This window comes from Astatotilapia calliptera, chromosome 4, assembly GCF_964374335.1.
Source record: "Astatotilapia calliptera chromosome 4, fAstCal68.1, whole genome shotgun sequence".
NCBI classification, from domain to species: domain Eukaryota; kingdom Metazoa; phylum Chordata; class Actinopteri; order Cichliformes; family Cichlidae; genus Astatotilapia; species Astatotilapia calliptera.
In genome coordinates, this window is record NC_137425.1 from 25,332,501 (window position 1) to 25,359,011 (window position 26,511).

General features: G+C 40.6%; 3 protein-coding genes across 3 annotated transcripts; 2 read left to right on the forward strand and 1 right to left on the reverse strand.

Moving 5' to 3' along the window:
• The first annotated feature begins 1,498 nt into the window (after nucleotides 1-1,498).
• On the forward strand, nucleotides 1,499-8,034 carry polr3h (polymerase (RNA) III (DNA directed) polypeptide H). Its single transcript, XM_026165642.2, has 6 exons — nucleotides 1,499-1,835; nucleotides 2,893-2,989; nucleotides 3,169-3,255; nucleotides 4,194-4,257; nucleotides 4,388-4,622; nucleotides 7,479-8,034. The coding sequence occupies exons 1-6, from the start codon at nucleotides 1,725-1,727 to the stop codon at nucleotides 7,527-7,529; spliced, it is 645 nt and encodes a 214-aa protein (XP_026021427.1). The 5' UTR covers nucleotides 1,499-1,724; the 3' UTR covers nucleotides 7,530-8,034.
• Nucleotides 8,035-8,576: 542 nt separating this feature from the next.
• On the forward strand, nucleotides 8,577-14,349 carry csdc2b (cold shock domain containing C2, RNA binding b). The gene is made up of 4 exons (XM_026165646.2): nucleotides 8,577-8,734; nucleotides 10,199-10,569; nucleotides 11,290-11,412; nucleotides 12,271-14,349. Exons 2-4 carry the CDS (start codon nucleotides 10,388-10,390, stop codon nucleotides 12,431-12,433), a joined length of 468 nt encoding a protein of 155 aa, XP_026021431.1. The 5' UTR covers nucleotides 8,577-8,734; nucleotides 10,199-10,387; the 3' UTR covers nucleotides 12,434-14,349.
• Nucleotides 14,350-15,464: 1,115 nt separating this feature from the next.
• pmm1 (phosphomannomutase 1) lies at nucleotides 15,465-26,345 on the reverse strand. Its single transcript, XM_026165640.2, has 8 exons — nucleotides 25,919-26,345; nucleotides 24,785-24,902; nucleotides 23,849-23,925; nucleotides 23,556-23,647; nucleotides 23,229-23,328; nucleotides 21,645-21,720; nucleotides 18,599-18,714; nucleotides 15,465-17,378 (listed from the first exon to the last, which is right to left on the reverse strand). Exons 1-8 carry the CDS (start codon nucleotides 26,000-26,002, stop codon nucleotides 17,256-17,258), a joined length of 786 nt encoding a protein of 261 aa, XP_026021425.1. The 5' UTR covers nucleotides 26,003-26,345; the 3' UTR covers nucleotides 15,465-17,255.
• Between the last annotated feature and the right edge of the window lie 166 nt (nucleotides 26,346-26,511).

The window sequence follows — 26,511 nt, forward strand, 5'->3', positions numbered from 1 at the left end:
TTGTGCCAGTTTCCCACAAGTACATTTTTGTGAGTTAAAATCTAACAGGCAGAAGGCAAATGCATTTGGCACGATGTTGGTGCAGGCGACTATAAATCACACTGTTCACACAAACACAAACCCTGAGGCTTCATGCATTAAAGAAATGCACATTTACATTCCATGTGTCAAAAAAGAAACAAAAAACCCCAACTCAGTTTAAAAATACACAAAAAGCTGAAAAGTGTGTTTTGCTGTGTTAACTCAAGTGGAGAGTAAACATCAGCTGTCATTAAAATATGTTCAGAGTTTTGCAAACTGTGGAGGAGGAATTTCGACCGACTCTTCTTTACAATGTTGCCTCAGTTTATTGAAGTTTGGGAGTATTTGTTTATGCACAGCTCTCTTAAGGTTAGGGTTAGGACCATTGATCAACAGCCATGGCCTCCTTGACTCCGCGCTCAAACCAGCGTTCCTCCCTGTCCAGGATGGAACGCTGGTTTGAGCGCGGAGTCAAGGAGGCCATTTACGTGAAAAGGGAAAGACCATCTCTGAATCGAGGAGGGGGCCTAAGGGTACATCTTTCGCCATCTTACAATGCTGTGATTGTAGCCATTCCCCAACTCTCTGTGAATGGTACTCACGGCCATTGATCAGTGGTTGTTGATCAGTGGTCATGAGAATTTGCATAATTATGATTAAGGAACTGACCTCCGAGCCCATTGTCCCTTCAGTGGGCTGGTTTCAGTCATTATGAAAATGTACTGTTTATAAGATTTGGGGAAACCTGCAGTCAGCTGAGACTGAAGAAGTCACTTGGATGAGTGATGAAACGTTTCTCCCACAAAACGCTACGTCCAGATGAACAGAATCATCTTTTGGAGATTTACTTTCCTGGATGATTGAGCATGCATCAAGATGTAACACTAATATTTTTTTTAAATGTACACTAGTATGATAAGACAGTTACCATGGACTGACATGAGTTAAACTTAAACATGAATTATTATTGTTATTATTAATAACAATAATTTACATAAACCTATTAAATCTTTGTTGTAATGAAAATCAATCAATCAATAATAATTGTCGATAGAACGAAAGTCAAAATGGAATTTCTTTACAGATTTGTCGTCAGCTCTTAAGGATTTAATTATTACATGATTTATGACTCATCACATTTTTGGTTATGATTTATGATGTATGTATAATAATTTATTATAAAAACCTGTATTGGATTAAGTAGCAGAATGTAACTTTTGCTAACAAATTAACAATTTCAAAATTGCAGCGCAGACTTCTTATTCAGCTACTCAGCACCCTTACCGTAATCTCGGTAATAAAGTAGCAACCAAATTCAAGGTGACTTTGGTAATTGCCCTCAACAGACCAGGTTTTCTGACTTGACTTGACCCTTCTGGACTACACAGCCGGGGGTATGAAGTACCAGAACCTCCAAGCTTTTGGCCCTTTCTGGCATGTCGTGGCAGGCCGTGGTATGTTACACTAACGAGTCCATGGTTTGCGGTATTTTTTTTAGCAATTGCAGTGTTACATCCACTAGGTGGCACCAAAAACCTGCCGTAGCCGTTTAGAATTGCGACATGCCGTAAATCAGCTGTCGCAAAAACAAACAAACAAGAAACGTGGATACTACTTTCTAATCATTAATTAATGTTTTTATTGCTTTTATTATTATTTCAACGCATGTTAATTAGTGGGTAGGTGACCAGTGTCCGGTCATCATGTTCGTGCTGGTGGAAATGGTCGACACGGTGCGGATTCCGCCGTGGAATTTTCACCGGCAACTCAACGAGGCTGTTGCGGAGGAACTGAACAAGAAACTGGCCAACAAGGTGATGGAGACAATTCTAGCAGACTTAGGATCAATTTTCACCACACAAAACATAAGCTGTACTAACAGTTCATCCAGGGTCCTTTATAAATTCATCCTCTTATTTTTAAGCTATACGCGTGGGTGGCAAATGCAAGGAAAAACCCGACCTCTGCACTGAGTGGATTCAGTGGCTCTGTTATTCAGTACGATTTGGTTTCACTTTGCCCTTTAGCAGATAAAACTAGTGTAGGTCACTAAACAAAGGGCTTAGATAACTCGAACACCTGTGTGAGATCTTGGAAAGCACTCACCATTATCATCGTTATCACTAAAACATAAAATGAGGGCGTATGTTGTGGAAAGTGATCATCCCTCTAATAGAGTTCAAGAAAGGCTAATGTTTCCATGGCATCTGGTGACCCTAAACCTTGCTGAGACCCATCCAGGTTATCTGAACTACTCCTGTGGTCAGAGCCTGATCAAAAAAGCCTTTAGATACCCATTACTAGTCTCCTTCAACGGTACAAGCCTTTAAACACTGAAGTTCTTGATAGTTCACCTCATGAGTAGTACTTTGAGAAGAGATGCAATGTATTGAGGCATCTTCAGTAAGAGAAGACATGGCATTGCCACCTAGACTTGAGATACAACAATTTTAATAGGGAATTCCATTTACAAACATTTTTAGGATAAGACTGGTCTTTCTTTCAGAAACTGAGCCTCAGTGCTGTAAATAAACCTGCCATCATCAGTACTCTAACCCATAATGAGGAATGGAAATGATTCTGTGAGAAATGTAAATATTTACATGTCTTTAAAAAGTGCACACAGCTCTGAAAAATATTCTTTACTTTGTCTTTTTGGCTAAAAAAAAAAAGATACATTTAATATTATTCCTTAAAAATATGTTGCTACTGTATTTATATTAGGCATATAGCAGAGTCCTGATTTATAGACAAGGAAGCATTTATTAGCAAGCACATAATACCAGTATTTGGCAGCTAAAATACTGAACATATATTGTCCTTTTAGCAGAAGTTTGTGTGTTAAATTGTGTAGTGCTGTGCTTACATTAGGTGGTCTATAACGTGGGACTCTGCATCTGCTTGTACGACATCACAAAACTCGAGGACTCCTATATATTCCCAGGAGATGGAGCCTCTCACACCAAAGGTATGACGATCATCATCAAATAGCTGAGACAGCCTTGCTGTAGTTGAGTTAAAGTCATATACTGCTTGTAATACCTCAGACATCAAAGCAAAACTCACCTTTTTCTACTGTTAGTGCACAAACAAGGTAGATGGTGGTGAGTGGTACCTCCTCCTTACCTTCTCTGGTCTTTGTGTCAGTTCATTTCAGGTATGTTGTTTTTCACCCCTTCCTTGATGAGATCCTCATCGGCAAGATCAAGTACTGCAGTCAGGAGGGAGTTTACGGTAATTTTTGACATCTGCACAGCACCATTTTAACACATGTGTCTGCACGTTTATTCTCCACACCCTCAGAGGAAGGTTAGGGCGGCAACAAACAAGCGTTCTCCTTGCTGACTGATATTAGCCTCGAAACCAACCATCAAAATCTCCCAGAGTTCAGGGTGACATCTTTAGAAGTTTTTTTTAACCAGTATTTAAGCTATTAACTGTGCAGTAATGCAGAGACTGTCTACAAATCAACATTTTGGAACCTTTTGCTTAAAAAATATAAATAACTTGTCAGTGTCTCCAGTGCCAGAAGGTGCCACCCTCATGTATGCTTTATTGGTACCCTCCAAATAACTTTCCATTATGGTTAAGACAGTATGGAAGGCACAGCGGGAACCTACAGAATGTCAAACACTGTATCAAAAGATCATAGAAACAGGAGAATACAAAATCAGTCCCACCGCATCATTCAAAATCATGGATGAGCTCATCTACCGTGTTGTCAAACTTACTGCACAAGACCCTGTTTCAAGTCTACATACCAAACAGCTTTCAGTTGCAGTTACTGGAGTGTTACCACCACGATCATGGGATTTTTTTTGGCTTTAAATATTGGAACAATTAGCACCGTGCGTTGTGAATTTTAGTAAATCAGTTTGGACGCTTGATTTAAATATTCTCCTCCCTGTTTTTGTGCCTTTAGAAAGAAGTTCATATGCAAGCGGGTCGGTCGCATCTTATGTGCAGTCTTCTCATTGCGCAGTCTTTGTAAATACTGTATATAAAAAAACATCATTATATATGATTTTTGATTAAAATATTTTCTACAAGGTATTTAAAGATGATCGTGAAGCTTTTCTTTAAAGTCTGCTTAAGAAACTTCCTGTGTCCCTACTTTCATCTGCAGCAGGCAATATAAAAGTACCTTTCTAAAGCACTTCTCTGCTTCACAGTGACCATGGGCTTCTTTGATGACATTCTCATCCCACCAGAGTCACTTCAGCAGCCTGCAAAATTGTATCCTGACATACGTTTCTGTGAATTACATAAAGTGCAGGTTTGTTTCCAAATCCCTGTTATTATAATCAAAATGATGTTTAGGTTATTTTCTTAGCTTAAGTGAAGCCTTCCTTAGTTGCCACTTCAGTGATGAAGCCGAGCAAGTTTGGCTTTGGGAGTATGAGACCGATGAGGGTGCCCATGACCTCTACATGGACCAAGGAGAGGAGATCCGTTTCAGGGTGACAGATGAAGTCTTTGTGGATACGTCACCAACAGGCCCGGCCACTGCCGCCTCTGATACGGCGGCACAACCGGGACAGTCAACGGCACCACCGAAAGAAGACGGCGGGGAGAAGAAAGAGGCACCATATACGCTGATTGTAAGAAAATACACTTTCTTATCGTCTTCATTAAACATCATAAAGCTGTGTTTTACTACCGCAATCAGTTTTAAATCAAAAGTCAGATGTGACTGAAGTGCAGTGAAATTGCAGACTTTCAGCTTTTAATTCAAAGCGTTTCACAAAAAAAAAGAGACACTTTCATTAATGGAAATACAGAGAGTTTATAGCAAAGTGCAAACTGCTGGTTACACTCAAGGATAAGAAGGTAAGATTAGATCTCACCTGAAAACATCTAAAAGAGCAACAAGGAGAAATCAAGACGAACTTGACTGACAGATAGAGGAAAGTATGAAGGAGTGATAAGCCACATAATACCGCATTGCCTGTCAAACATGGAAGTGTTGCAGTGGAAATGTTATTGCATATATACATATAGACATACCTGTGTAACTGGTTTACTGGTGTTTATTGATGACGTTACCCATTTTTGAAGCAGCAGGATAAATTGTGAAGTGTAGAGCGCTGAACTCGCTGTTGAGATTCAGACAAATGGCGCAAAACTGGATAATGACCCGAATTAAACTGTAAATTTAACTCAAGAAACGGGAGGTTCTTCGGTGGCTGAGTCAGTCACCTGACACCCACAAATACAACACAAACAAGCAGCTACTGAATGAGGTAGAGCATCTCAAAGGAGGAGACGGAGCATTTGGCGATGACCACAGGTCTTTCAAGACTTCACAGTCACTGACTACAAAGTGTTTCCATCCAGTTTTTAAAAACTATCTCTATTTTTAAATGACAATTAACCAGTTGATCAGTTAATTCTGAGCCTTTGTACATGACGGACTTTGTATAAAAATGTCTGGAGTATTGGGATACATGTACCGGCGTTACGTATTGAAAATACAAAATATGAGTAACTGTATTTTGTTACAGTTACCATTTCAAGAGGTGGTATTCAGAATAAAGTTACTTTGTTGAAAGCGATGGATTACACAGCGGTCTTTTCCTGTTTCATATGTTAGGCTGTGCGCTCTCTATTTTTGGTAATTCCACGCTGGTGGAAACCCCAAAAAACATGCATTAAGAGGCTCCAATGCCTGTGTCTCAATCTCGCGGCCCAGGTCACCTCTACATGCAGCCTGCATTATGACGTGAAGAAATATTTTTTAAAATTATTGTTCAAAAAATCTTTTAATATGAGGGCAACAGGCAGAGTGTTACAGGCATAGCCCTAACGAATGTAGCCTCATGGGCAGTGTAGTCCAGTTGTAAGTAAGCTATTAAGACTCGACTGTACACTGTGTTCGTGTTTTCCTCCGAAACAATAAGTTCTGTTGAAGCAGCCTTTCAACGCTTCTCTCTGTCTCTCGCTAGCAAAGTTGACCCAGACAAGAAAGTAAAGCTAGTTTTTGGTTACGAGCCCGACACGGAGCCCAACACATTAGCCAGAGGTCCCTTTACTACGGTTCGGAGCCGTGGACCTGTTTTATATATGCACGGAATAGTTTTCTATATGAGATCGCTGCAAAATTTGCAGCCTTACCTAATGTCCACCCTACTGTTACTCATTTTGGAATACATTTTAATAGTAACCTTCCCAACACTGGTAACACTTAATGCAATGCTTTCCTTTAACCCCTTGAATTAAAGCTCGCATTATGACTGATCGATATAAAATCCACTGCAGTGATGTTGAGAGGCAAAAACGACAAAAAAGTGCCCAACAAATTATGGCGCTAACTGTAACCGTGTGGTAATTAAGGCGTTGCCTTCATCTGTATGGCTGAAGGAGTCAACCAGGTTTTTCTTACCAAGCTGTCTCTAAATGGACACAAGAAAAGTTTTTTTTTAAACCATCCTTTTCATCGCTCTAGTGAAAGAAGTAATTACCACTGTGTGACTAAAGTGATCAAGACTTTTGCATCCCTCTGTGTTAGGCAGTGGGATGTGTTGTGTCAGTGTCACAAGCTAAGAAAAAAAAAACAAGAAGGCAATAGCAGTTTTGTTCTCTAGCTTTTCTGGGGGGACCACCTTTGGAGCTAGACCTCGTTTCTTATGGTCGTGCTGTTCGGTCTCATGAAAATGATGCTGGGAGCTCGGACATCTAGAGATAGCAAGATAAAACACTTGATTAAAGTAGATATTTCCTATGAACTCCTGACTCCTGTTTGCAGTGCAGTAGAAGACCATAAACTTTGCTGTCTTTACCTAACCCGACTGATACAGGACATTTACATTAGTGTACAAAGAAGTAAGAGGAAGGTGCAGCACTGATGCGAGACAAATATCATTACATTCACGTCTAAAAATGGGTCACTATTAAAATGTTATGTGTGTGCATGTTAAAAAAATTTATCAAGCCCCAAATAGTTTTGTCTCTCTTTACTCATGCATACAAAATTAGGTACATGCTTATTTATAGATAACTTTTTAAATGCTGGATTGCAAAATAATGTCAAACTTGTGGCAGTGGAGCTTTTAGCTTTTTGGAAGCTTTTTTTCTGCTGTTTCTGTGTTGTGTTGTGTTCAGACCCGGAGATCATTTAGAAGCTTAATTGATGCTTAAAACTGGAGAAAATTGATGGAAAATTCATAACGAACAAGACCTGTAAGCAGAATAGATAATGTGAGTGGCATCTGTAAAATCTGAGTTCTTCCATAGTGACAAGTTGCTCTTTTCAGCTCTTCAGCTTTATGTGAAAGCATAGTAGCCAGCATTGATTTTCTTTGTGTCTACTACACCAAGAATTGAAGTATGATGTGACCGGTATGTATACGTTTTCCTGAAACAAGAGACCTACACAGCCTTGTGGATGTGCAGTGGCTTGAACTCTTCTAAAAGTCAAGGATCACACCCACCCTGACCTTTTCCACTTTTTGTTTCAGGGCACCATCTGTGAGCCAGGGCTCGGGCTGCTGTCATGGTGGAACAGCTAGCACTGAGTCTTTAACGCTAGCTGTTCAAACATCATAGCTGATCTGAGGCACGAGGGACCCTCGGCAAAGGTCGCTGAACCCCACTGTTTTGGTGCCTGTTTCCACCCATGTGGCATCCGTGTGATGGAGAACCAGTTCTTCCTTGGTGCCTTTTGAGCAGCAGTCCTTTCTGTGTCACATGCACAACGTGGGGTAATTTAAAAGGGACGAGACAGTTTGTATGGAAGCACTGACTTTATGCAAGAATATTATTTACCATTTAATGTAATTAAGTTGAAATCTTTCAGGCAGGGGGGAGAAATAAGTGTGACCCTACTGTATATATAAACTGCATCCAGCGGCAAAATCAAAAAGAATATGTCACCAGCATTGCATGTTGTAAAAGATGTTATTTTTATTTGACATACCTCCACCTCCAGGATCTGCTGCACACGTCCTCAGTGTGTGCTAACCCCCCACCCCTTCCTGTTTTTTTCCTCCACAATAAAAGTCGAAATGAGAGCTAGCTGCTCTGTGGATTTTTCATTCTGTGTGATTATAGAAAGTATATCAGAAAGGATTAGTGAGCAGCCTTTAAATCCTTCAGTGTAATGGGCAGTGAAGGACACAGTCAGATCTGCCCTCTGCACACTTAATGTCAGTCTACACACACAGATGTGTTTATTGTGCAATCAGTGGGCTGTTTCATGTGACAACTGCATGGTTGATGTTGTGAAACAAGGACAGTCTGCGCTGGAAAGGGAGCAGCAGAAATGTTACATATGAACTAAGTCAGCATTTGAATAAGTAGCGTTATGTAGGGTACAAAATAATGTGAACACGAGCTCATTTTTGCATCCTGACTCTGTCAGCAGTCATCAGTATAAATCTATAAATGCAAAGCCGTCAGTAGCAGCGCATAAACGACATACACGGTGAAACCAGCCTTCACCACACGAGGCTGGCATGGAAGTCAAGGAATGAGGGAAGTCATTTTCTCTCCCACACACAGTCACATCACGGCATCGGAATCTCCGCCAGCTGCGCAGACTCACCAGCACCCCCCCCCACACTCGCCCCGCCTGTCTCTTCGTCACATCAGGGTTTTCCGTCGATCTGCGCGGATTTGGCTTATTTATTTAATTACTCGTTATATAATACGCACTGACTTAAAACACACGCACTCACTCCCTGTCCGTCCTCAGCCTACTAACGGAACAGATGCAGTAAGTATCATTTCTGGGAATGCATACGTGTGTAAGTGCCAGCAGAGAGGGTGTGTGTGTCAGTGTGTCTTTGTGCTTGGATCGGGACGTACTGTATTCTTTGCACGCCTGATTGACAGTCAGAGCTGGATCAGAAAAAGACAGGCTTGATGTGTGTTTTCCTGATTGTGTGGAGGATCGGTCGCCTTCCGTCGTCTCTCTGACTGCTGACGAAGCCACTTTTCACCCTGCTTTTGTTCCAACTTACACAGAGCACACAGAGCGCTTTATCCGCTTATTTTTTCGCAGAAATTGCACACTTGCAGGTGTGAGTCGAGGAAAATGTTTCTTTACGCTATGAAAAACGAAAACAAAGGAAACGACAGTTTATCCGGTTGTAAAGTGTATAATAGTGGATTCTCTGAGGACAGACTTCGCAATCAGTCAGGCCTTTCCATCTAAATTATTTTTGCTTGATTCATTTTGTCATTCAGATGTTCTCCAGCTGTTGCATGTGGGTAAAAGTGAAAACTGTCGCTTCATTTCTTTCCCCCCTCTGTGATAAACACCTTAAAAGTCACCTATCATTCACGCAGAGAGCTGCTTTTCTTTAAATTTAATTTAATTTATTTATTTATTTGCATGCAGACTGCCATATCAGGTGCTAGTATAAGTGGGCCTTCTAGTTAGTCCTCTGGGATTACACTGACGTCACGAACGCGCCACTCTCCGCGGACTTCTGCAGCTGTTTTGACGTCACGTAGCGTGCCTGCATCATCAGATGAGTGGGCGTAAAGAAAAATACACACACACACACGCACACGCGCGCGCGCGCGCGATATCCTACCCAGTTTATATGAAATATAGGCTATTAGTGTTATATAGTGTTATATAGAAATATAGTGATGTTAGTTTTCAGGACCATGTTATTAGTTTTAGTTGAGTAAAATTGATACATTGGAAGTGGAATTCAGGTAGCTGTAAGTTGAATATTATCAATATTTGCAAAGAGGCAATCCCAAAATGAGTTTATGCACTTATCCAAACACAGAAACGGCTAAATAATGCTTTTAGTGACTCTTCTTAACCTGAAAGGAAGAACTGAGCTTTAACTGTGTCATCATGTGCCATGTCTTATACATCTGCACTATAGGACCTCTGCTAAGGATTTAAAAATGTGAGATGTTGGCATCCAGTTGCATTGCTAATCTTATTAATCTGTCAGTGACAAATCTCCCAGCTTTGTGAATCATTATGTGCATGGAGGGCTGCAGATTTATAGTGTATGTATTGTTAATTAACGCGATTTACACTACTCGCTTGCACAATAACTCTTCTCCTTCAGCGAACTTCATCTATCTATATGAAGACATACATTTGGATCTAGTTCTTTGAATTGTTTGTGGTTTTTGGCTTCAACCATCAGGCCAAAATATGACAGCTCCTTGATCTCCCTGGTCTCTCTTGCTCTCTGTTTCCTCACAGCTAGTCCTCCTAACAGACCTGAGGCAACAGCGCTGACCTGAATTTCCCCCAGACCTGTTTCCCAAACTGAGGCGGGCCCCTCTGAGCGTACGGGCTAACAGATACACAGGAAGACAGACAGCAGTGTCAGCAGCTACATCTACAACATCCCCCCACCCCTAAATCGTCCTCTTCTTTATCACGTCTGACATGGCGGACCCCAGTCTCACATCGCCCTCTGGGACCCCTCTGCGTTCCCCCAGCAGCTCTGTCACCCTATCCTTCCCCTTCTTGAGCGAGAGGAGCCGGGTGTGGGAGGAAGGAAGGGAGCAGCCCCTGCCGCGAGAACTGCCCAGCCCACTGCCGACCAAACGCACCCGCACATACTCTGCGTACGTATCATTAGATTATTTACAAAGCAGTGAGAGATGAAAAGTTCTCATGCACTTGCATCTTACTTCAATGTTTCCATCTCTTACTTTTTAAAAAAAAAAATGCTTGGCTTACATTTAAGAGAATAATCAGAACCAGAATCAGAGAGACTTTATTTATCCCCAAGAGGCAATTAAGATACTGCTTTAACTTAAGTATGCTTAAGTTAAAGGTATATAAAATAGTTTAATGTAGTTCCACCTTGACTCAATACAGCAGCAACATTAAACTATCTGATCCAACACTGACCGACAGGTTACCCCAGGTTGCTGAGTACTTTTACCTGCTACAGAGTAATTTTAAATTGCAGTATTGTTACTCAGAATGTGTGAAGGACTGACACATCGTGGGACGATTGTGCCTCAGCAGATTAGTGCTCTCGTCTCTGCTGTCGTTGCGCCGTGACGTTGTGAGGCAGTGTGTGTGGGAGCAGATTTCATCAGCACTTCATCTGCTTTTCTCACCTCCTTGTTAAATGCTTCTCTCTGTTATCCCACGCCTGCATTTGTCAGGCTGAAAGAGTGTGACCCATTAAATGTATCACATAAGCATTGTTCCAGACTGCTTTTTGTCTTATTTGTTTACTCTCCGCTGGAGGAACAGAACAGCTTTTGGACTATAAAAAGCCTATTTTATTGTTGATGTAAGCGATTTCATTGTCTTCCTCTTTCTGTCCACAGCACTGTGCGCGCTCACTCAGGTCCAGTTTTTAAAGGAGTATGTAAGAACTTCTCCAGGTCACAAGGTCACGGTTTCATCCAACCTTCCCACGGCGGTGAAGACATCTTTGTTCACATCTCAGAGTGAGTGGAAACAAAGCTGAACGCACAGCAGACTAATATGTTGTGTTAGCTGAATAAAAAATAGCGGATCTGCAGTGTCAACTGCACAGGAGGACAGGAAGAACTGAGCAAACATCTCTGTACTTATTTTCAAATCGAAAGCATTTTTCTCTCTCACTTTATTACTTCTCTTACTCTGAATCCAGGAAAAGCTCATCTGTAGTGATTTTTTAAAATGACTTTTTGACAAGCAATGTGGCAAATGTTAGTAAAGACTCTGCAAACTGGTGCAAACTGATTATGCAGGATGATCCTGTTACCCTGGGGCTGTCTTCCAATTTTCTTTCTATGAACGGATGTCTGGACCTTATTGTGTAAAGGGAACAATTCCTTTAAAGAGAGCAGTCTTACATTTTGGAGAGGATTGAGTTGCTTGGATGAGGCGTTTTACTACTCTCACGTCTGTAAAGAGTAACATAGGAGTAGTAGTAAAGAGAAGTAGCAAATCCCTCATGAGATGTGTGCAAACCTGGTGACCGACTATAATAAACTGTGCTAACCAACAAAGACTTCCCCACCACATGCTAGGTCATGTTTTGCTTGAGGATCAAATACTCATTATTACTCAATGACATGCAAATCATTTGCTAACTTTCATGTAACCTGTTCTTTTTTTCTGGATTTCTTTTGTTGCTTCGTTTTCCATTGAATCTACCATATAAATTAGAGACTTTGTTTTTTGTAAGCAAGCAAACTTACAAATTCCGGCATGGATCAAATAATTGTTTCCCTCACTCTGTGTTCCTGTCAGCTTTTATCCTCATTGCAAAGCAAAACGCTCTAATTCTGTTTCATTGTCCTGAATTTTCTACGTTTCAGCATCGAGGGGGAATACGTCCCAGTCGAGGGAGATGAAGTCACATACAAAGTATGCCGGGTCCCACCCAAAAACCTGAAGGTGCAGGCGGTGGAGGTGAAGATCGCACACCTCAAGCCAGGAACGAAACATGAGACCTGGTCTGGGCAGATCATCAGCTCGTAGGGAGAGAGCTGTGGGCCTGTTGGGCTGCACTGGACTGGATTTGGTGTGCGCTGAAAGAGGGGCTCTGGGACTGACACTTTTTTTTTTAAAGGTTTTCCTTTCACAGAAAACATGCCCGGTGTTAATAAGAGTCAATAATGAAGTTGTTTTTGTGTCTACCCTACAGAGCTGACATGTCCTGTTCAAAAGTGTCCACTGCTCTCATGAATTTTGTTTGGGATTGTAAACTGACCTGTGAGAGCTTTGAAAGGATGGGTCTGTAAAGGATGAAAAAGTAGAAAAGACATCATGCTGTTATATTATTCTGAAAACTGACATAAGTGAGGAGTAAACTGGGCAGAGAAAGTTGAACAACAGGCTGGATTCGGTTTTACTTCCCCTGATAGCAGCTCACCAAAGTTTCAGGGATCACATGTCTGGGTCAGATCACTTATCACAACATACTCACATGTCCAACTTTGAACAGATGAGTAGGAACTTTGTATTCAATGTGTTAAAATATTTAAAAAATAGTATTAAGTCTGAAAAGATCTAAAGAAGTTAAAACTGGTTTAGCATTAAAAACCCACAAAAACAAAATCCCTACAAATCTTACAGTAACTACTTCCATATTTGCACCCATGACAGGACCTCCTTTTTGTTTCAGATCACCATTTTAAGACACACAACTGAGAGGGAAATGTTCTTCTGTGTTATTGTCAATGTTAGAGTAAACTTTTAAATGTTGTCTGTTGTGATGGGAGACCGAGGCAGACAAGATCAAACATTAACATTTCAAAAATATGAAATATATACAGGTTACTGCAAGCGTTTCCTTTAAGAATAACCACCTTTTACTGTATTGTCTTGTTTGTGGTCACTTCATTTTATCGTTCGCTTGTTGGTTTGTTTGTGCGTCTCTATGTCAGACTGCTTTGTTTTTCAAATAATGCAGTTAAAAGTTGCACTTAAGAAACTTTCAATACGAAAACTGCAGCGGTACTCGAGACATTTGTCTTAGTTTGTTTTTAAAAAAATCCTTTCGTCAAAGGATCTGGAGCCATGGATTACTTGTGTGTACATTTTGTTTTCTGTTCATAGAAACATATATGTGTGTGATTTACTGAGTCATTGTGATTGTGAACTGCCAATGCGTTCTCATCCCAGAGCGTCAAATCCTGCTGTTCTCTCAGATGCGGCTTGTGTTGCCAAATTATGCATAAGATGTCCTTTGACGTCTGGACCTCAACACACTGCCTGTGGCATTTGTGCACGCTGCAAGTTAACGGTCCTCTTTAAAGTCCACATGAGGAGGTTGCAGGGATGGTGGTGCTGCAACTCAGAAGATAGTTTGCCAGGATTCATTTGTTTGCTTCCTGTTTGAGAGCTTAACACTTTGAAATGTGGTTTACTTGGTTTTTGCTGGATGATTTTAGTTTTCAGGCCTAATTATTTCACCACTTTCCTTTCGCTGTACTAACTAACAAATGCAAAAATGTGAAAAATAAATCCTGAAAGATGGGGAAAAATGTGATCCCAAAGGGTTTTTGTTACACACCTAATGTCTAAACCTAAAAGGCCACCGTGTGTGTGCGCCAGTGGCTTTACCAAAACGGGAGTATTAGACGCCATGAGAACGAGAACGGGCTGCAACCAACTTGACTGCAGAGTTGCAGAGCTGGGTGCCAATAGTGCATATTGTCATATTGTTGTTCTTCAGGTTGAAAACTGTACTGTAAATCATTTTATGCATTCCACTGAGTCTCTGTCTTTCTGTCAGTGTCACTGCCTGATTTTTTTTAGTTTTTTCATTGTGAAATTTAACTTCATTAATTGGTGTTTTTGTCTTTCTGTAGACGAGCCACCGTTGTGGTAATCCTAGTCATCACTTCTACTGAGCCTTGAAAGAACATTAAAGCAGGTTATGATTCACTTGACTCTTGGAAGGTGTGTCTATTTTGAAAAATGCTTGACCACTGCAACTCAGGCAGCTTGTGTGGTAGACGGCTTGCAGAGGAAATGGCTGTTTCTTGTGGATGTAGCTGCTGGAGAGTCTTGTTTTAAGCTGTTAAGCTGTTATTATGTATAAGAAATAAGCACTGATAAAAAAAATCACATAAGTAAACAAGGAAAAAGGTGATTTTTCTTTCCCTTAAACAGTTTATTAGAGACTGATTAATTTTGCTTTTTTTTATTTTTTATTTTGCTTCTAACACAATAGAAGTTCTCGTTGAGACCATTTTAAATGTGAGTATGTGCTGTATGAGTAACAAGCCTCTATGGTAACTATTTCATGCACAGTTAGTTACATGAAATATAATATTCAATGGTTTAATGGGTTTTTAATTAGAAAAGAAATTATTAAGGTTTGTTTGAGATATATTCAATATAAAACCAAGTATTAACAAGTACAGCCTGATATTATAATCCATCCAGTGGACAGTCAGCCAGTGCAGTGATGATGTTTGCAGCTTGATTGGTGGATAGGACAACTTGAACATGTCCAGTCAGTGGGAGGAAAGCGTGGTGGTCAGGGTGGAAGGCAGGATGTGGATCATGTGCAGGAATAGGGGCTTATCACACCATAATCAGCTGACAACAGTCAAAGAAGTTGACAACAAAGAAGGAGGAAGCGAGAAAAAGAGCTGCAACAAAAAGCATGAATAAAATGACAATCTTGCAGCTCTAAGTCAGAGGCCATCTAGTGACTGGGTATAGAAAGACAGGTAAAAGGCTGTTTACTGAAGAGCCACCGTCCCAATCTGGCTTTGTTTCTGGCTTCAGTCTCCAATTCAACCACAGAGAGGTGGAGCTGGACTCTTTGTCTCTGCGGTGTTAGCACACCCAGGAAAGGAATCGTGACAAGATTACAGAGAAAGTTTTTGTCAGCCTGAAGTGCTTCACATGTAAAATAGCTGAGAAAAACACCAACACCAACAGAGAGCTCTGACTGGAGAAACAAGTAGACAAGTGATTCCTGCACACTTTGATGTTCAATAAAGAGTTACTGGAAAACACATTGAGGTCCTTAGACAACATATCACACTGAACAGAAAATGAATAAACATTTAATACAGTTCATTTTCATCCATATGTTACCAATCTTACAGTCAGTTTACAGGCTCATATCCAGATGTGCATGTCAGTCTACACAACCCCTGTAGTCTTTCAGGTTGAAGGAGTGCTTACAGTCAGAAACAGATATGTTCCATATATGACTTACTAAAATCCACATATTCGCATCAATGATCCATGAAGTACGATGATTTTTTTCAAACCAATAACAGATGTGACTGAAAAATGATGCCAACACATTTTAAACATCATTAAAAGGCATTTTTGAAACACTTTAACCTCCTAAGACCCGAACTCTTCCACAGCATGCATTTTTAATTTCTCTTTGATATTTGGGCTGATTGGGGCCCGATGAATGTAAAAACAAAGAATTACCAGATTTTTTTTTTTTTTTTTACCTTATTTTTGTTTTTAAGAAAAATAAGAGCCACATATGAGGATATTCGTTTAAAATTTCGACAGAACAGTAGCAGCATAATGTCCTCGTAAGTGGATATCAGGCCCTTGTAGAGCAAAATTGAGTATTTTGGTCTAAATAACCCAAAATGTGATGTCCACATATGGGGACACCAGGAGGTTAAAGAGGACCTATTATGCTTGTACATGAATGAACACCTCAAGCTTCAGACTGCTCTAAAACCTTAGTTTCACTGAGTTTTTTCCAATATCGGCTCCATCTACTGATATCCTCAGAACCCAATTCTCTCCTGTTGTTCTCAAACCTTTGGTTTAGGACAAGCAGCCAATCAGAAGAAAGCTTGCATAAGAGGAGAGGAGCTAAAGTGGCTTGTTTCAGACAGAGGACGATCTGCAGCAAGGCTCAATGTAGGATAAATAAAGACTAGTTTGATCAGCATGAGTCAAAGAATAAATATAAGCAGCTGGAAATGAGCCTGAATGTTCCACTTTAAGCAGCTGTTGATAATGTCGTACAACTGGAAAACCATCAGCAGATGCAGTCACGCGTATCACATGCAGGCAAAAGCCCAGCTTGTAAGAAAAAGTTTCCATATTGAGCCACGTAAGTATACAGTGACAGTAGCTTAATTCACTGATTACAGTAAATAATCTTTAGAACCTTCCCTTGGATGTGATTTATAAAGCTTTGAGAAGCAGAATGAGAAATGGCACCAAGCTTCTTTCTGTTAAAGAAGTTAAAACAAAAATCCAATGTTCCTGTGATCACATGGTAAAACAGTCAAACACGTACAGTTCAGACATTAAAAACATCTGGAATGATTCCTCTGTATCCTCGACTTGAGATCTAAGAAAGGCCCTTAATTCCAATCTCGTTTTCATAGAAAATCCCATAAATCACCTGTTTAATGTCAGTCTCTCACACTGCTCGCCTCCATCAGCAGAGTTAAAAAACAATACATTGGCAAAAATTATGTCAGCATTAGTGCAAGTCTTACATTTTTAAAAAACTGCATCAAGTGTTACAATCTCTCAAAGTGAACGTGATAACACGTCACAGTAACGCGACTCTCCGGTCAGAGCACATCTCCGGGCACAGTCCTCCGCACATGTAACACTTCCCTCGTCAACGTCCCTTCTTTAAAAAAAAGAAAAAAAGAACTGCGACTTTCCGAACAGGTGTAGCTCATTCACCCCGCTTCAGTCCATTTAAATTTAGTAGAAATATTAAAAACATGGAGAGATCGGTATTGGTACCTTTCATCACTTTAAAACAGTCTGAGCTCGCCAGCAGACGGCCACAGACTCGTGTTCAGACGGGGCTTGAGGAGAAAGGGGGCAGTTCGGGACATCAGGACTCATGTGGTAAAGCGTCAAAGAAAAGCTCCCGACAGAGCCGAGCTGTGTCCTCTGGAGAGTAGACCGTGAAGCCGATGGTCCGTGGGTCGTTGAAAATTTCATAGTCGTTTCCTCCCTGCAGAGAGAAAAGAAAAACCATTAGATTAGTGCCGCCTGGTTTGGCTTGTTTTGTTCTCTCTGAGCAAAACAAACCATAAAAAACAGATAAAGCTTCATTTGGCTGAGGCCTGATTATTCTGGGACCGTTGGACTGAGATTGCAAAACAACTGAATGGACACTTAACAAGCAGGAGTCTTTCCAGGGTTTCCCAGAAGTGCAGCTGTTTCTCTTCACATCTACACCCTTTTACATCCTCATAGAAAAACTAAGTTATACGTCTCCACGTTATTTCTGTCAAATATGGTAAAAATGAATTTTGATCAAAACTTATCAAACTGATTCAAAGAGAGATTTTGGTCCAAATCAACATGATAGCATCAGACAGTTGCTGAAAATTTGTCAGATGGTACGAGGGATGAACATAGTCAGATAGGCTGATGTGTTTAAATGATGCTCATTGGTACACACACCATTACACCACCAGCCGGCAGGATGGATTTCATGCTGTTTACAACAAATCTTCTGCTTCTGTAGCCCGCTTGATATTTTCTATTTTTCTGTGTAAACGCTCACGTTAGGCCATCTGACATCAACAACGACGGCACGTTCAAAGTCACTTCTTCCCCATTCTGACCTGTACCTAATGAAGTGGCCAGTACATGTAGAATCTAATGCTATTAATCCAGGAAGTCACTTTGTCTAATTTCTGCACTTCTTCTAGATATGCAATTGCTCATAAATGAAAACATCTAGGAAAAACATAAACAGGCTTACTGAAACTGCAAAACTCCTTGGTGCCAATTAAACATCTCATGTAAAAGTGAAAGCAAGTCAGATTTAAACCTTTAGACCAGCATTCTTTCTAATGGCCAGAAGGGGGAGGACTTCTCTGTTAGCTAAAACAAGTCGGACTGGATAGAAATCATAAACACTTCCCTAGGAAGTTATAGTTTCAAGTCATTTTTAATAGAATAAACATTCATTTTATAAATTATGGTCATCATAGGAAAACAAGAGGTACAACAAGGCCTTACTTAGAGAGTGGTTACACTGTGGCTGATGAGTTGTGACCATGTGAAGAGTTTTTCACAATTGTCTTCAACATGCCAAAGCACAAAATATGAAAAATGAAAGCCTGACTGGCCAATCAATGAGCTATTTCACAATCACATACAGTTGGGGTGTTGTAGTCTCCAGAACATTCCTGCTTTTTAACCGTTTATGACTGAACTTACATCTGAGGTCTCATTGCCAAAAAAGTAGATGGCATCCAAGCCTTCCCTCTCCAGCACCTCTAAACAGAGTCTCTTGTCCCAGCCCTCTGGGAAAATGTCAAAGCTGATGAGGCCACCTAAGAGGAGATAATGACAAGAAACATGGCTGTCATTATAATGACTCAGACTTTAAATGTACACTGTGTGTTTCGCGAATGATAGCTTCAAAGAATAGCTTGTATTATAAAGTAAAAAAAAAATTCTTTTGGCTTCTTACTGACAACATACAGCAGTGTTTTTCTAGGAACTTTGTTGGCAGAGAAAACAGCATACTAGGAAAAGGAATGTGTCCCCAAAACACACTTGTGTACGTCAATCTTTGTCGAAACAGCACTGAGCACTTTTCTGTGTTTAAAGAGTCACAGAAAAGGGAGCAGAGATATTATCATGGCTGCAGGGTGATTTATGTTGCAGCTCAAGTTTTTTTTTAAACTCTAAATGTAACAGAAGAAGCTCTGTCGTTGCTCTGTGCTGACTTGAATGACCCCGGTGACATTTAAACTGTGAAATGTGGGTGAAACATCTCGCTCGGAGGCCTTTAGCAGGACCTCTTTCTCTCTTTCCCCCATCATACCTTACATTTTTTTGCCATCTTGTCTTTCAGTTAAAGCCTTTAGAGCTCAAAAACAACAACAAAAGCCGAGAAGCTTCCAACCAATCAGAGCGCTATTTCCCTCACACACCCTCCACACGCCTCTGTCCTAAACACCTTCAACCTCAGACTTTAAACATGGCAGTTCTTCAGTCACATCTGTAATCAACCCACCCCAACCCTCGACATGCATTCTTCACCCTCATCAACTGCCCCCAGATGACTGCTGACACTGCACAGATGTACACATCTGACCTTTATCAAAACTTACTCAACCGCTTCAGCTAAATAGTTATACATCCACCTCTTAATCGCCTTCCTCATATAAACAGAGCCTTCTTTAAACTACAGGCATTATTTAATTGAAGAACACACAGGGTGTCGTTTACCTCGTGTCAAATGTTTGTGTGCACAGTGTCCCTTACATTCTGTACTCTCAATGCAGATTGGATAGAGTGTCACTCAGTTATATAACTCCTATCACAGAGATCAGCTTATATCAGCAGCCATTCGCAGGAAGATAAACTCTGAGCAAAACAAACTAATAAATCACCACCGCTGCACATCCTCTGGATTGACTGACCTGTTTCTTTAGGTGTCATTAATAAAACACACACAGCTGCTTTAAACAAAAGAGAATACAAGTATATGCTCAGCAGAGATGGGCAGTAACGCGTAATCCGATTACTTTTTTCAAGTAACGAGTAAAGTAAGGGATTACTATTGCAAAAACGGTAATTAGATTACCGTTACTTTCCCGTAGGAACGCTGCGTTACTGCGTTACTAAAACCGTGATTTTTTTTGTGAGAATGTCTCACGACAGTGACGTAAGCGAGTGCGACGTTCGTGACAACAGTTGTGTGCAGATCAACAATGGATCATATATCGAGTGCGGGAGAGAGTATGAGCGTGCAGCGTTTAAAGCTTGGAAGTACTGACCTTACTTTGAGTTTGATTCCATAAAAAGCGACAAAAACATTAGTGTCCATCGTGCGTGGGAAGAAAACTTGTTTTTACAGCGAAAAAACACCCCTAAACTTCCAAGCAAGCGCCGAGTGCGCTACGACGTAATGGGAAACTCACAGAGAAACTCGCAGATTCTTCAACTGACCGCTGCGGCACACCTGCACCAGGGTAAACCTCCGCCTACCCTACTCCTGCTTTACAGGTGAAAATAGAGCAAAAGGACCGCTAGTCTTTGACTTTATTTATTTTCTGCTGTGTTTTACTTGCATCTATTTGAAAGACTGAGTGTAAACACACACAAAAAAAATATTTTATGTGCTGGAATGTGCAGAAAATAGGTTTAAATATGAAACAAATTTCTTCCAGTCAGAGAATGTTGCATATAATTAAATTTTTGCTTGATGCATAAAGTTAAAAGATTAAAAGTAATAAAACAAGTTTTAAAAAGAGACTTTTCCATTTGATTACATTTTGTATGATGGATTATGTAGAAAAAGTAGAATTGGGCTGAAAGCTTTATCACCTCTTCAGGTTGTAAATCGTGTTTTTAAAAAGTAACTAAGTAACTAAGTAATTAATTATTTTTGAAAATAAGTAATCAGTAAAGTAACGGGATTACTTATTTGGGGAAGTATGTTGGTCAGTGTTGGTCAAGTTACTTTTTTCAAGTAACTTGACCAACACTGATGCTCAGTATCTTTCTATTCATTTATCTGGGGAAGTAAGATCTAATCCCTTCTTTTGCTGCTACATGTCGAGGATGTTCACAAGCAGGTTTGCCGTGGGTAAACAAGGCCAGCTGTCTCGCATGTGGGCAGCCTTCATGCATCACCAGCTGAAGTTCACACCTCATGGAGCACGTAAGCAAACATCAAGTACTTGATTCACCTTCCCTGACACACTTTAATAAAGCAAGACAGGGAACAGCGAGTGTGTAATAGTTAACCGAGGCCTCAGATCAACAGTACAAGGTCCAAGACACTGCATACAGGTGGGAGACAGAGGGGCCTCTTTGTAAACTGAGATAAGATACAGCAGGCAGATAGATGTGGTTTGTCATTAAACTACATGGTATTGAGCTGAATACTGACTTAACTGAACATGAAAACAACATAAAAACAAAGGCGGTCTTACTGGTCTGACAAACCAGAAGAGTGAGTCGCTTAAAATAGTTCAAAGCCTGAAAGAACCAGTGTTAGGCTGATGATGGTGAACTGATTTGGCTGGTTCAGGTATGAAATAATAGCTGATGTTTTGATGATAACTGAAGTGATTACCAAGACAAATAAATTACAATCAGAGTGATAAAGTATCAGTTGCATACTATTTTAATCATCGCTTCAAGAGGTGTGTCCCAGTAATGTCAGCTTTCTTGCATGAAGATTTACAGAGAGCTTTATTATATTTATCAGTGGGTGTGAAGATGCTTTCAGTTTAAACTCTCTCACCTTTAGTAAACCGTAGTCCTTTTCCAGCAAACTCCTTTTTCAGAGCAGCAACAAATTTCTCTCTGATCTTCTCTCTCTGTGGAGGGAATGACAACCCAGTTAGCTCGATGGCAAAAACGAAGTAAAAGTGCTTTTGCAATGTAAAAGTTCGTCAAGTTCACAGAAACCGCTGCAGTAGCCATGTCATTTTCTCTATGAATACAGCAGAGAATGCAGGAATTTAAATGTTAGCAGGTAACTGAAGAGTTAACCTTCGACTTCCTCCATATCGCCTGTGTCTGTGAGCCATCAATGGGCAGCTTGTTAAGCGGTCCTGAAAGCTCGCCATTGTTTAACGTCCTTTGTCTTTGTAACCGAGACAGTAACACGACTTGCTGTAACTCTCAGTGACTGATATTTGATATTTAATTTTAAGGTTCATATGTCAGGACATAATAAAATCAATCATCTGGTCCTTCAGCTTCTAAAATTATTTAAATCTAAAACTAAATCAAATGCAGTGTGTGGAAAAACTTTGTGCACCCCATGAGTCAGTAGATTGTAGAAACACCTTTAGCAGCAATAACTCGAAGAGCTGTGGAGGAATTCAGTCCGACTCGTTTTTGCAACATTGATTCAGTTCATTGCGATTTGTGGATATTTGTTTATGCACAGCTCTCTTAGAGTCCCACCACTGCATTTTAATCAAATTGAAGCCTGGGCTTTGATTGCAACACCTTCATTCTTTTCTCTTTCAGACGTTCTGTTGTAGATTTGCTGATGTGCTTGGGATCGTTGCCCTGTTGCATGACCCAATTTGGACCAAGCTTTAGCTTTTAAACAGATGGCTTCGCATTTGAGTCTAGAATACTTTGGTATACAGAGGAGTTAACGGTGAACTCAATATCCTGTGAGTGTAAATCAAAGCTTAATTATCACTGTGCTTGGTAGAAGGATCAGCAGACAGCCAGAGATTGTTTTTTAGACTTAAGGAGGTTGCTGTCCTATTTTTACTCATGCAGAAATACTGATCCCTTATGTTGATCTGAATTAGCAGAGAGCTTTGTCAAGGTAAGCGTGTTCAGTGTTGGATGAGTTTTCAGTTCAGCTGATTAAATGCGAGTTTGCTCGGTTAATGTTATCTCTAGAAAGCAGTGCATGTTCACAGTATTCAGTCTTGTTCACAGGTATTCCCAGAATGTCTTAATTTAATTTATAAAATATAAATATTTACCTGTCCTTGTATCATTATCAGTACAATATTGCCACACAAATTATCATAATGCTATGCTTTATCGATTTCTTCCACCGCCCCTAGTGTTTAATGGTTGGTCTAAGGTGTTCATGCTGATATGCTGTGTTTCGTTTTGGCCAAACATCTTAATCTTGGTCTCGTCTGTCAAAAGGACTTTGTCCCGGAAGTCAGATGTTATTCAGATGTTTTTTTTACAATGTTTTGTTGCTTTTTCACCCTTTTTTTGTAGCAAAGAAATGGCAGCTTAACTGCACTGCATAAGTTTTGCTGTTACTAAAATGCCTGCAGGGACAATAAATAAATACATGGTGTTTGCTTCTGAATAAAGTACTTCTGCCAATGAAGTTTACCTTGTCGATTTCAGAAAATTCAATTCGTTCCTCTGCCGTGCAGCTCCGACCGATGGGGGAGATGTTGATCATTCCGTTCCTGAACTCAATAAATGTACCCCTGCGGCAGAAAGGCATCGTCAGGATATAATACTTGAGTTTAAACATAATGTTATAGCTTCATATTTGATGAGAAATCACAACACAATTGTGTTTTCTTGCTTCAGTGCCTCAGGTCATTGCTAAAATACCTCACATTCCTGAAAAGCTGGAATTCAGGTTTGTCTTTCTGCCTTAGGTTAAAATAGCTTGTAGCCTAATTCTTGTGAGCTCTTTTTACCATCTCACCTTTTCTTTGGCAGTTTGATAAGTCCCATGTAACTGAGGCAGAAGTTGATCAGGTCCTGCAGCAGCTCCTCCCCGATCTGGTTTTGAATGGCCTGCAGGGATTAAAATACACGAAAAGACCAGGGTAAACAAATGGAGTAAAACTAAGTTTTACAACATGGTTTATGACAGCAAATTACTTTCTTTATGCTTTTGTGCAATCTTCCTTTCATTACAATTCTACTTGTATTCTTGTTACTGCTATTTTTTGAATCAGGACATAAAAACGTGTATCTGAGTATAGGAGGACTTACATGTTTTGAGAGGAGTTTCCCATCTTTGTACTGCACTGTCCCATTTTCAGCAAACACATAATCAAACTTGTGTATCACTGCAAGAAAAGAGACGGGTCAAATGTACCTAAATGTGCTCATCTATTTCTCTTTAACCTACATACTAAATTTGGAGCAGCTCCTTCGCTAATCGGAAGACATAGCTGCTATATTTACCCAGCAGCAGATTAAAGTGTATGTAACGCTGGCTACACGAGTTTAATCCTCCTGACTTTCACACTCACTCTGCACTAAGACAATGATGAGGAAGCTCTGTAGCTGAGCCTGTGTTAAAGCTGCTTTTATAACTTTAACAGAGGCAAAAGCCAGTAAAACAAAAGCATGCAGAACTGCATAAAAACATGTTAGTTACAACAGCTGTATCAAATTTCAAATACGCAACGTTAATATTACCTGTGACATTGTAACACAAAGTAAGTGAAGGTTCACCTTTGGCACACTTGGCAGGGTAAATGAAACTGCCGAGCTCTTTTTAAGCACAATGCAGCTGCATTCCAGCGGTAACCTCATATTGACTGACAGACAGGTTATCAGCCTGCCTGCAGCAGCTGGGCGTGAACTCAGCTGAGAGGCTGCTGGTGCAATGCCCGTGTTACAATTGTGTGCTTTGGCTGCTGGTTTGGGGAATCACAAGATCATAAAGTGAAGTGAACATACATGCAACACACATGAAGTTAATGACTGGCCGAACCAGCTTGCGCTGTTATTTATTTATGGCAGGTCTCGCGTTTAGAAGGAAGCTTGCTTTAGTTTAATTTGCGGCTTAAATACAAAATTATTTCCAGAATTAATCAGAACCTCAGCTCTACTCCCTGCAGCCTGTGTCAGGGCATGTTGGGTGATGGAGCTTGCTGAATCACAAGCGTCTGTGGCTGAGACAGGAAGAGATCTCCTCACCATCATCTCCCTCCCCAAGCTGCTCTGCAATCTTCGAGTAGTCCGACCCTCCCACGATGCCGATCTTCACCTTCTTACGCAGAGTCTGGAAGAACTCATCCAGCTCTGGGTCGATTTTCTACAAACAGGAAAAACACACTTTAATTATCACTTTATGTTTTAATGACACAAACACACCTAAACAGACACACACATCGTCATCAACAACAAGCTCTCTATCTTGCAAAGAGGTGTAGTGTCATTTATTTGGAGCAGATTTAAAGTTTCCCAATGTAAGGAGGAAAACTCCCCGAACTGCACTCAAAGGAGACCACATTATGCAATATCCGGGCACTGACGCGTCCTGCACACACGCACACTCACACACACACCAGTGATCCTGCATGAAACTGAGCATAGAAAGTCAAAGACAAAAGAACAAGAGAGTGTGCATAAATCAGACGCTCCAGATACAAAAATCAAAGGCTCTATTAAACCTTAGATAACTGGTAACAAAAATGGTTATTTTAAATTTCCTGCAATAAGCCAGCTGAGCAATGCATTCTCAGTTATTCTGCACAGCAACATGTGTACCTTACTGAGAGGCTTTGCATGCAGCTGCATGGCGAAGCCTGCCTTCAGTACCTTATGATAGAAGGACTTTCTGATGCACAGTTGATGTTGTGAAAGGTTAAAAACTTGGTAATTAAATTGTAAAAAACACCTCAAATAATAAATACAGGTTTGAATTCACATTGGATTGAAACCTCCTGGTTGACAGTTATGAGTTTATTGCATCTTAAAGTGCATAGTGTCGCCCTACACTTTTTTTCTCCGAGATGCAACTATTACATCACAGCCCTGTGATTGGTCAGTTGCAGAGATCGCCATGGAGCACCATTAATATAACACTGAAGATATACACCCATGTGCATCCCCGCAGACCCGTACCTGGGTATGTGTATAGGAGGAGCAAGGAGTGCAAAAGGAAAGTAAACACTGTGAGAAAGAGCACGTGAAGTCATCAGGACACCGTGTTCTCTACAGTAAGGTGCCTCTCATCAGAGGTCAATGATGAGGGCAGAAGAGGAGAGAGCTGTCATGAAATCTGATCATAACAATAATAATAAGATTATCGATGGGAAGCGAGCTCACCTCTCTCGGTGGTGTCAGAGTGCCGTCCACATCAAACAGGCAGAGGACGTTTCTGTCCGGAGAGAAGCCCTGTGCTTTCTCCATGTCTTCTGCTCCCTCACTGTTCTTATCTAGAAATGTTCAGCAGAAATGCTACTGCAAGGTCCACTCTCGTGTAAAGAGGCGCATAAAAATATCTAATTTACATAATGGAGAAAAAAATGCATCCGCTATCAGCTGCAGTGCAAAAACCAACAAAATAAAATATAAAATGAGCTTCCAGCTTTATAAATAAGGATGGTTATCTCTCTCAGTGCGAGGCTCTTCTCTCCCTTATCTTTCTTCTGAGCCGCAGTCCTGCTGGTTTGTTTTGGGTCCGCTTGGCTCAGTGAAGCAGCTCTGCTCACACTTCAACACACGCTGCGTGCCGTACGTGTTGGATTTTTCTGTTTCTGTTCTGCAGCGCTCATTAAATCACCAGCCAATCACAGCCAGGGGACATACGTGACGTCAGGAGGCGGGGCAGGTTAATTTACTCGCCATTCAATGGCCGACGGCCTTTCACCTACAAGCGATGAGCAGGAGCTAGGAGTGGTTGGAATAAGGAGGGTGCT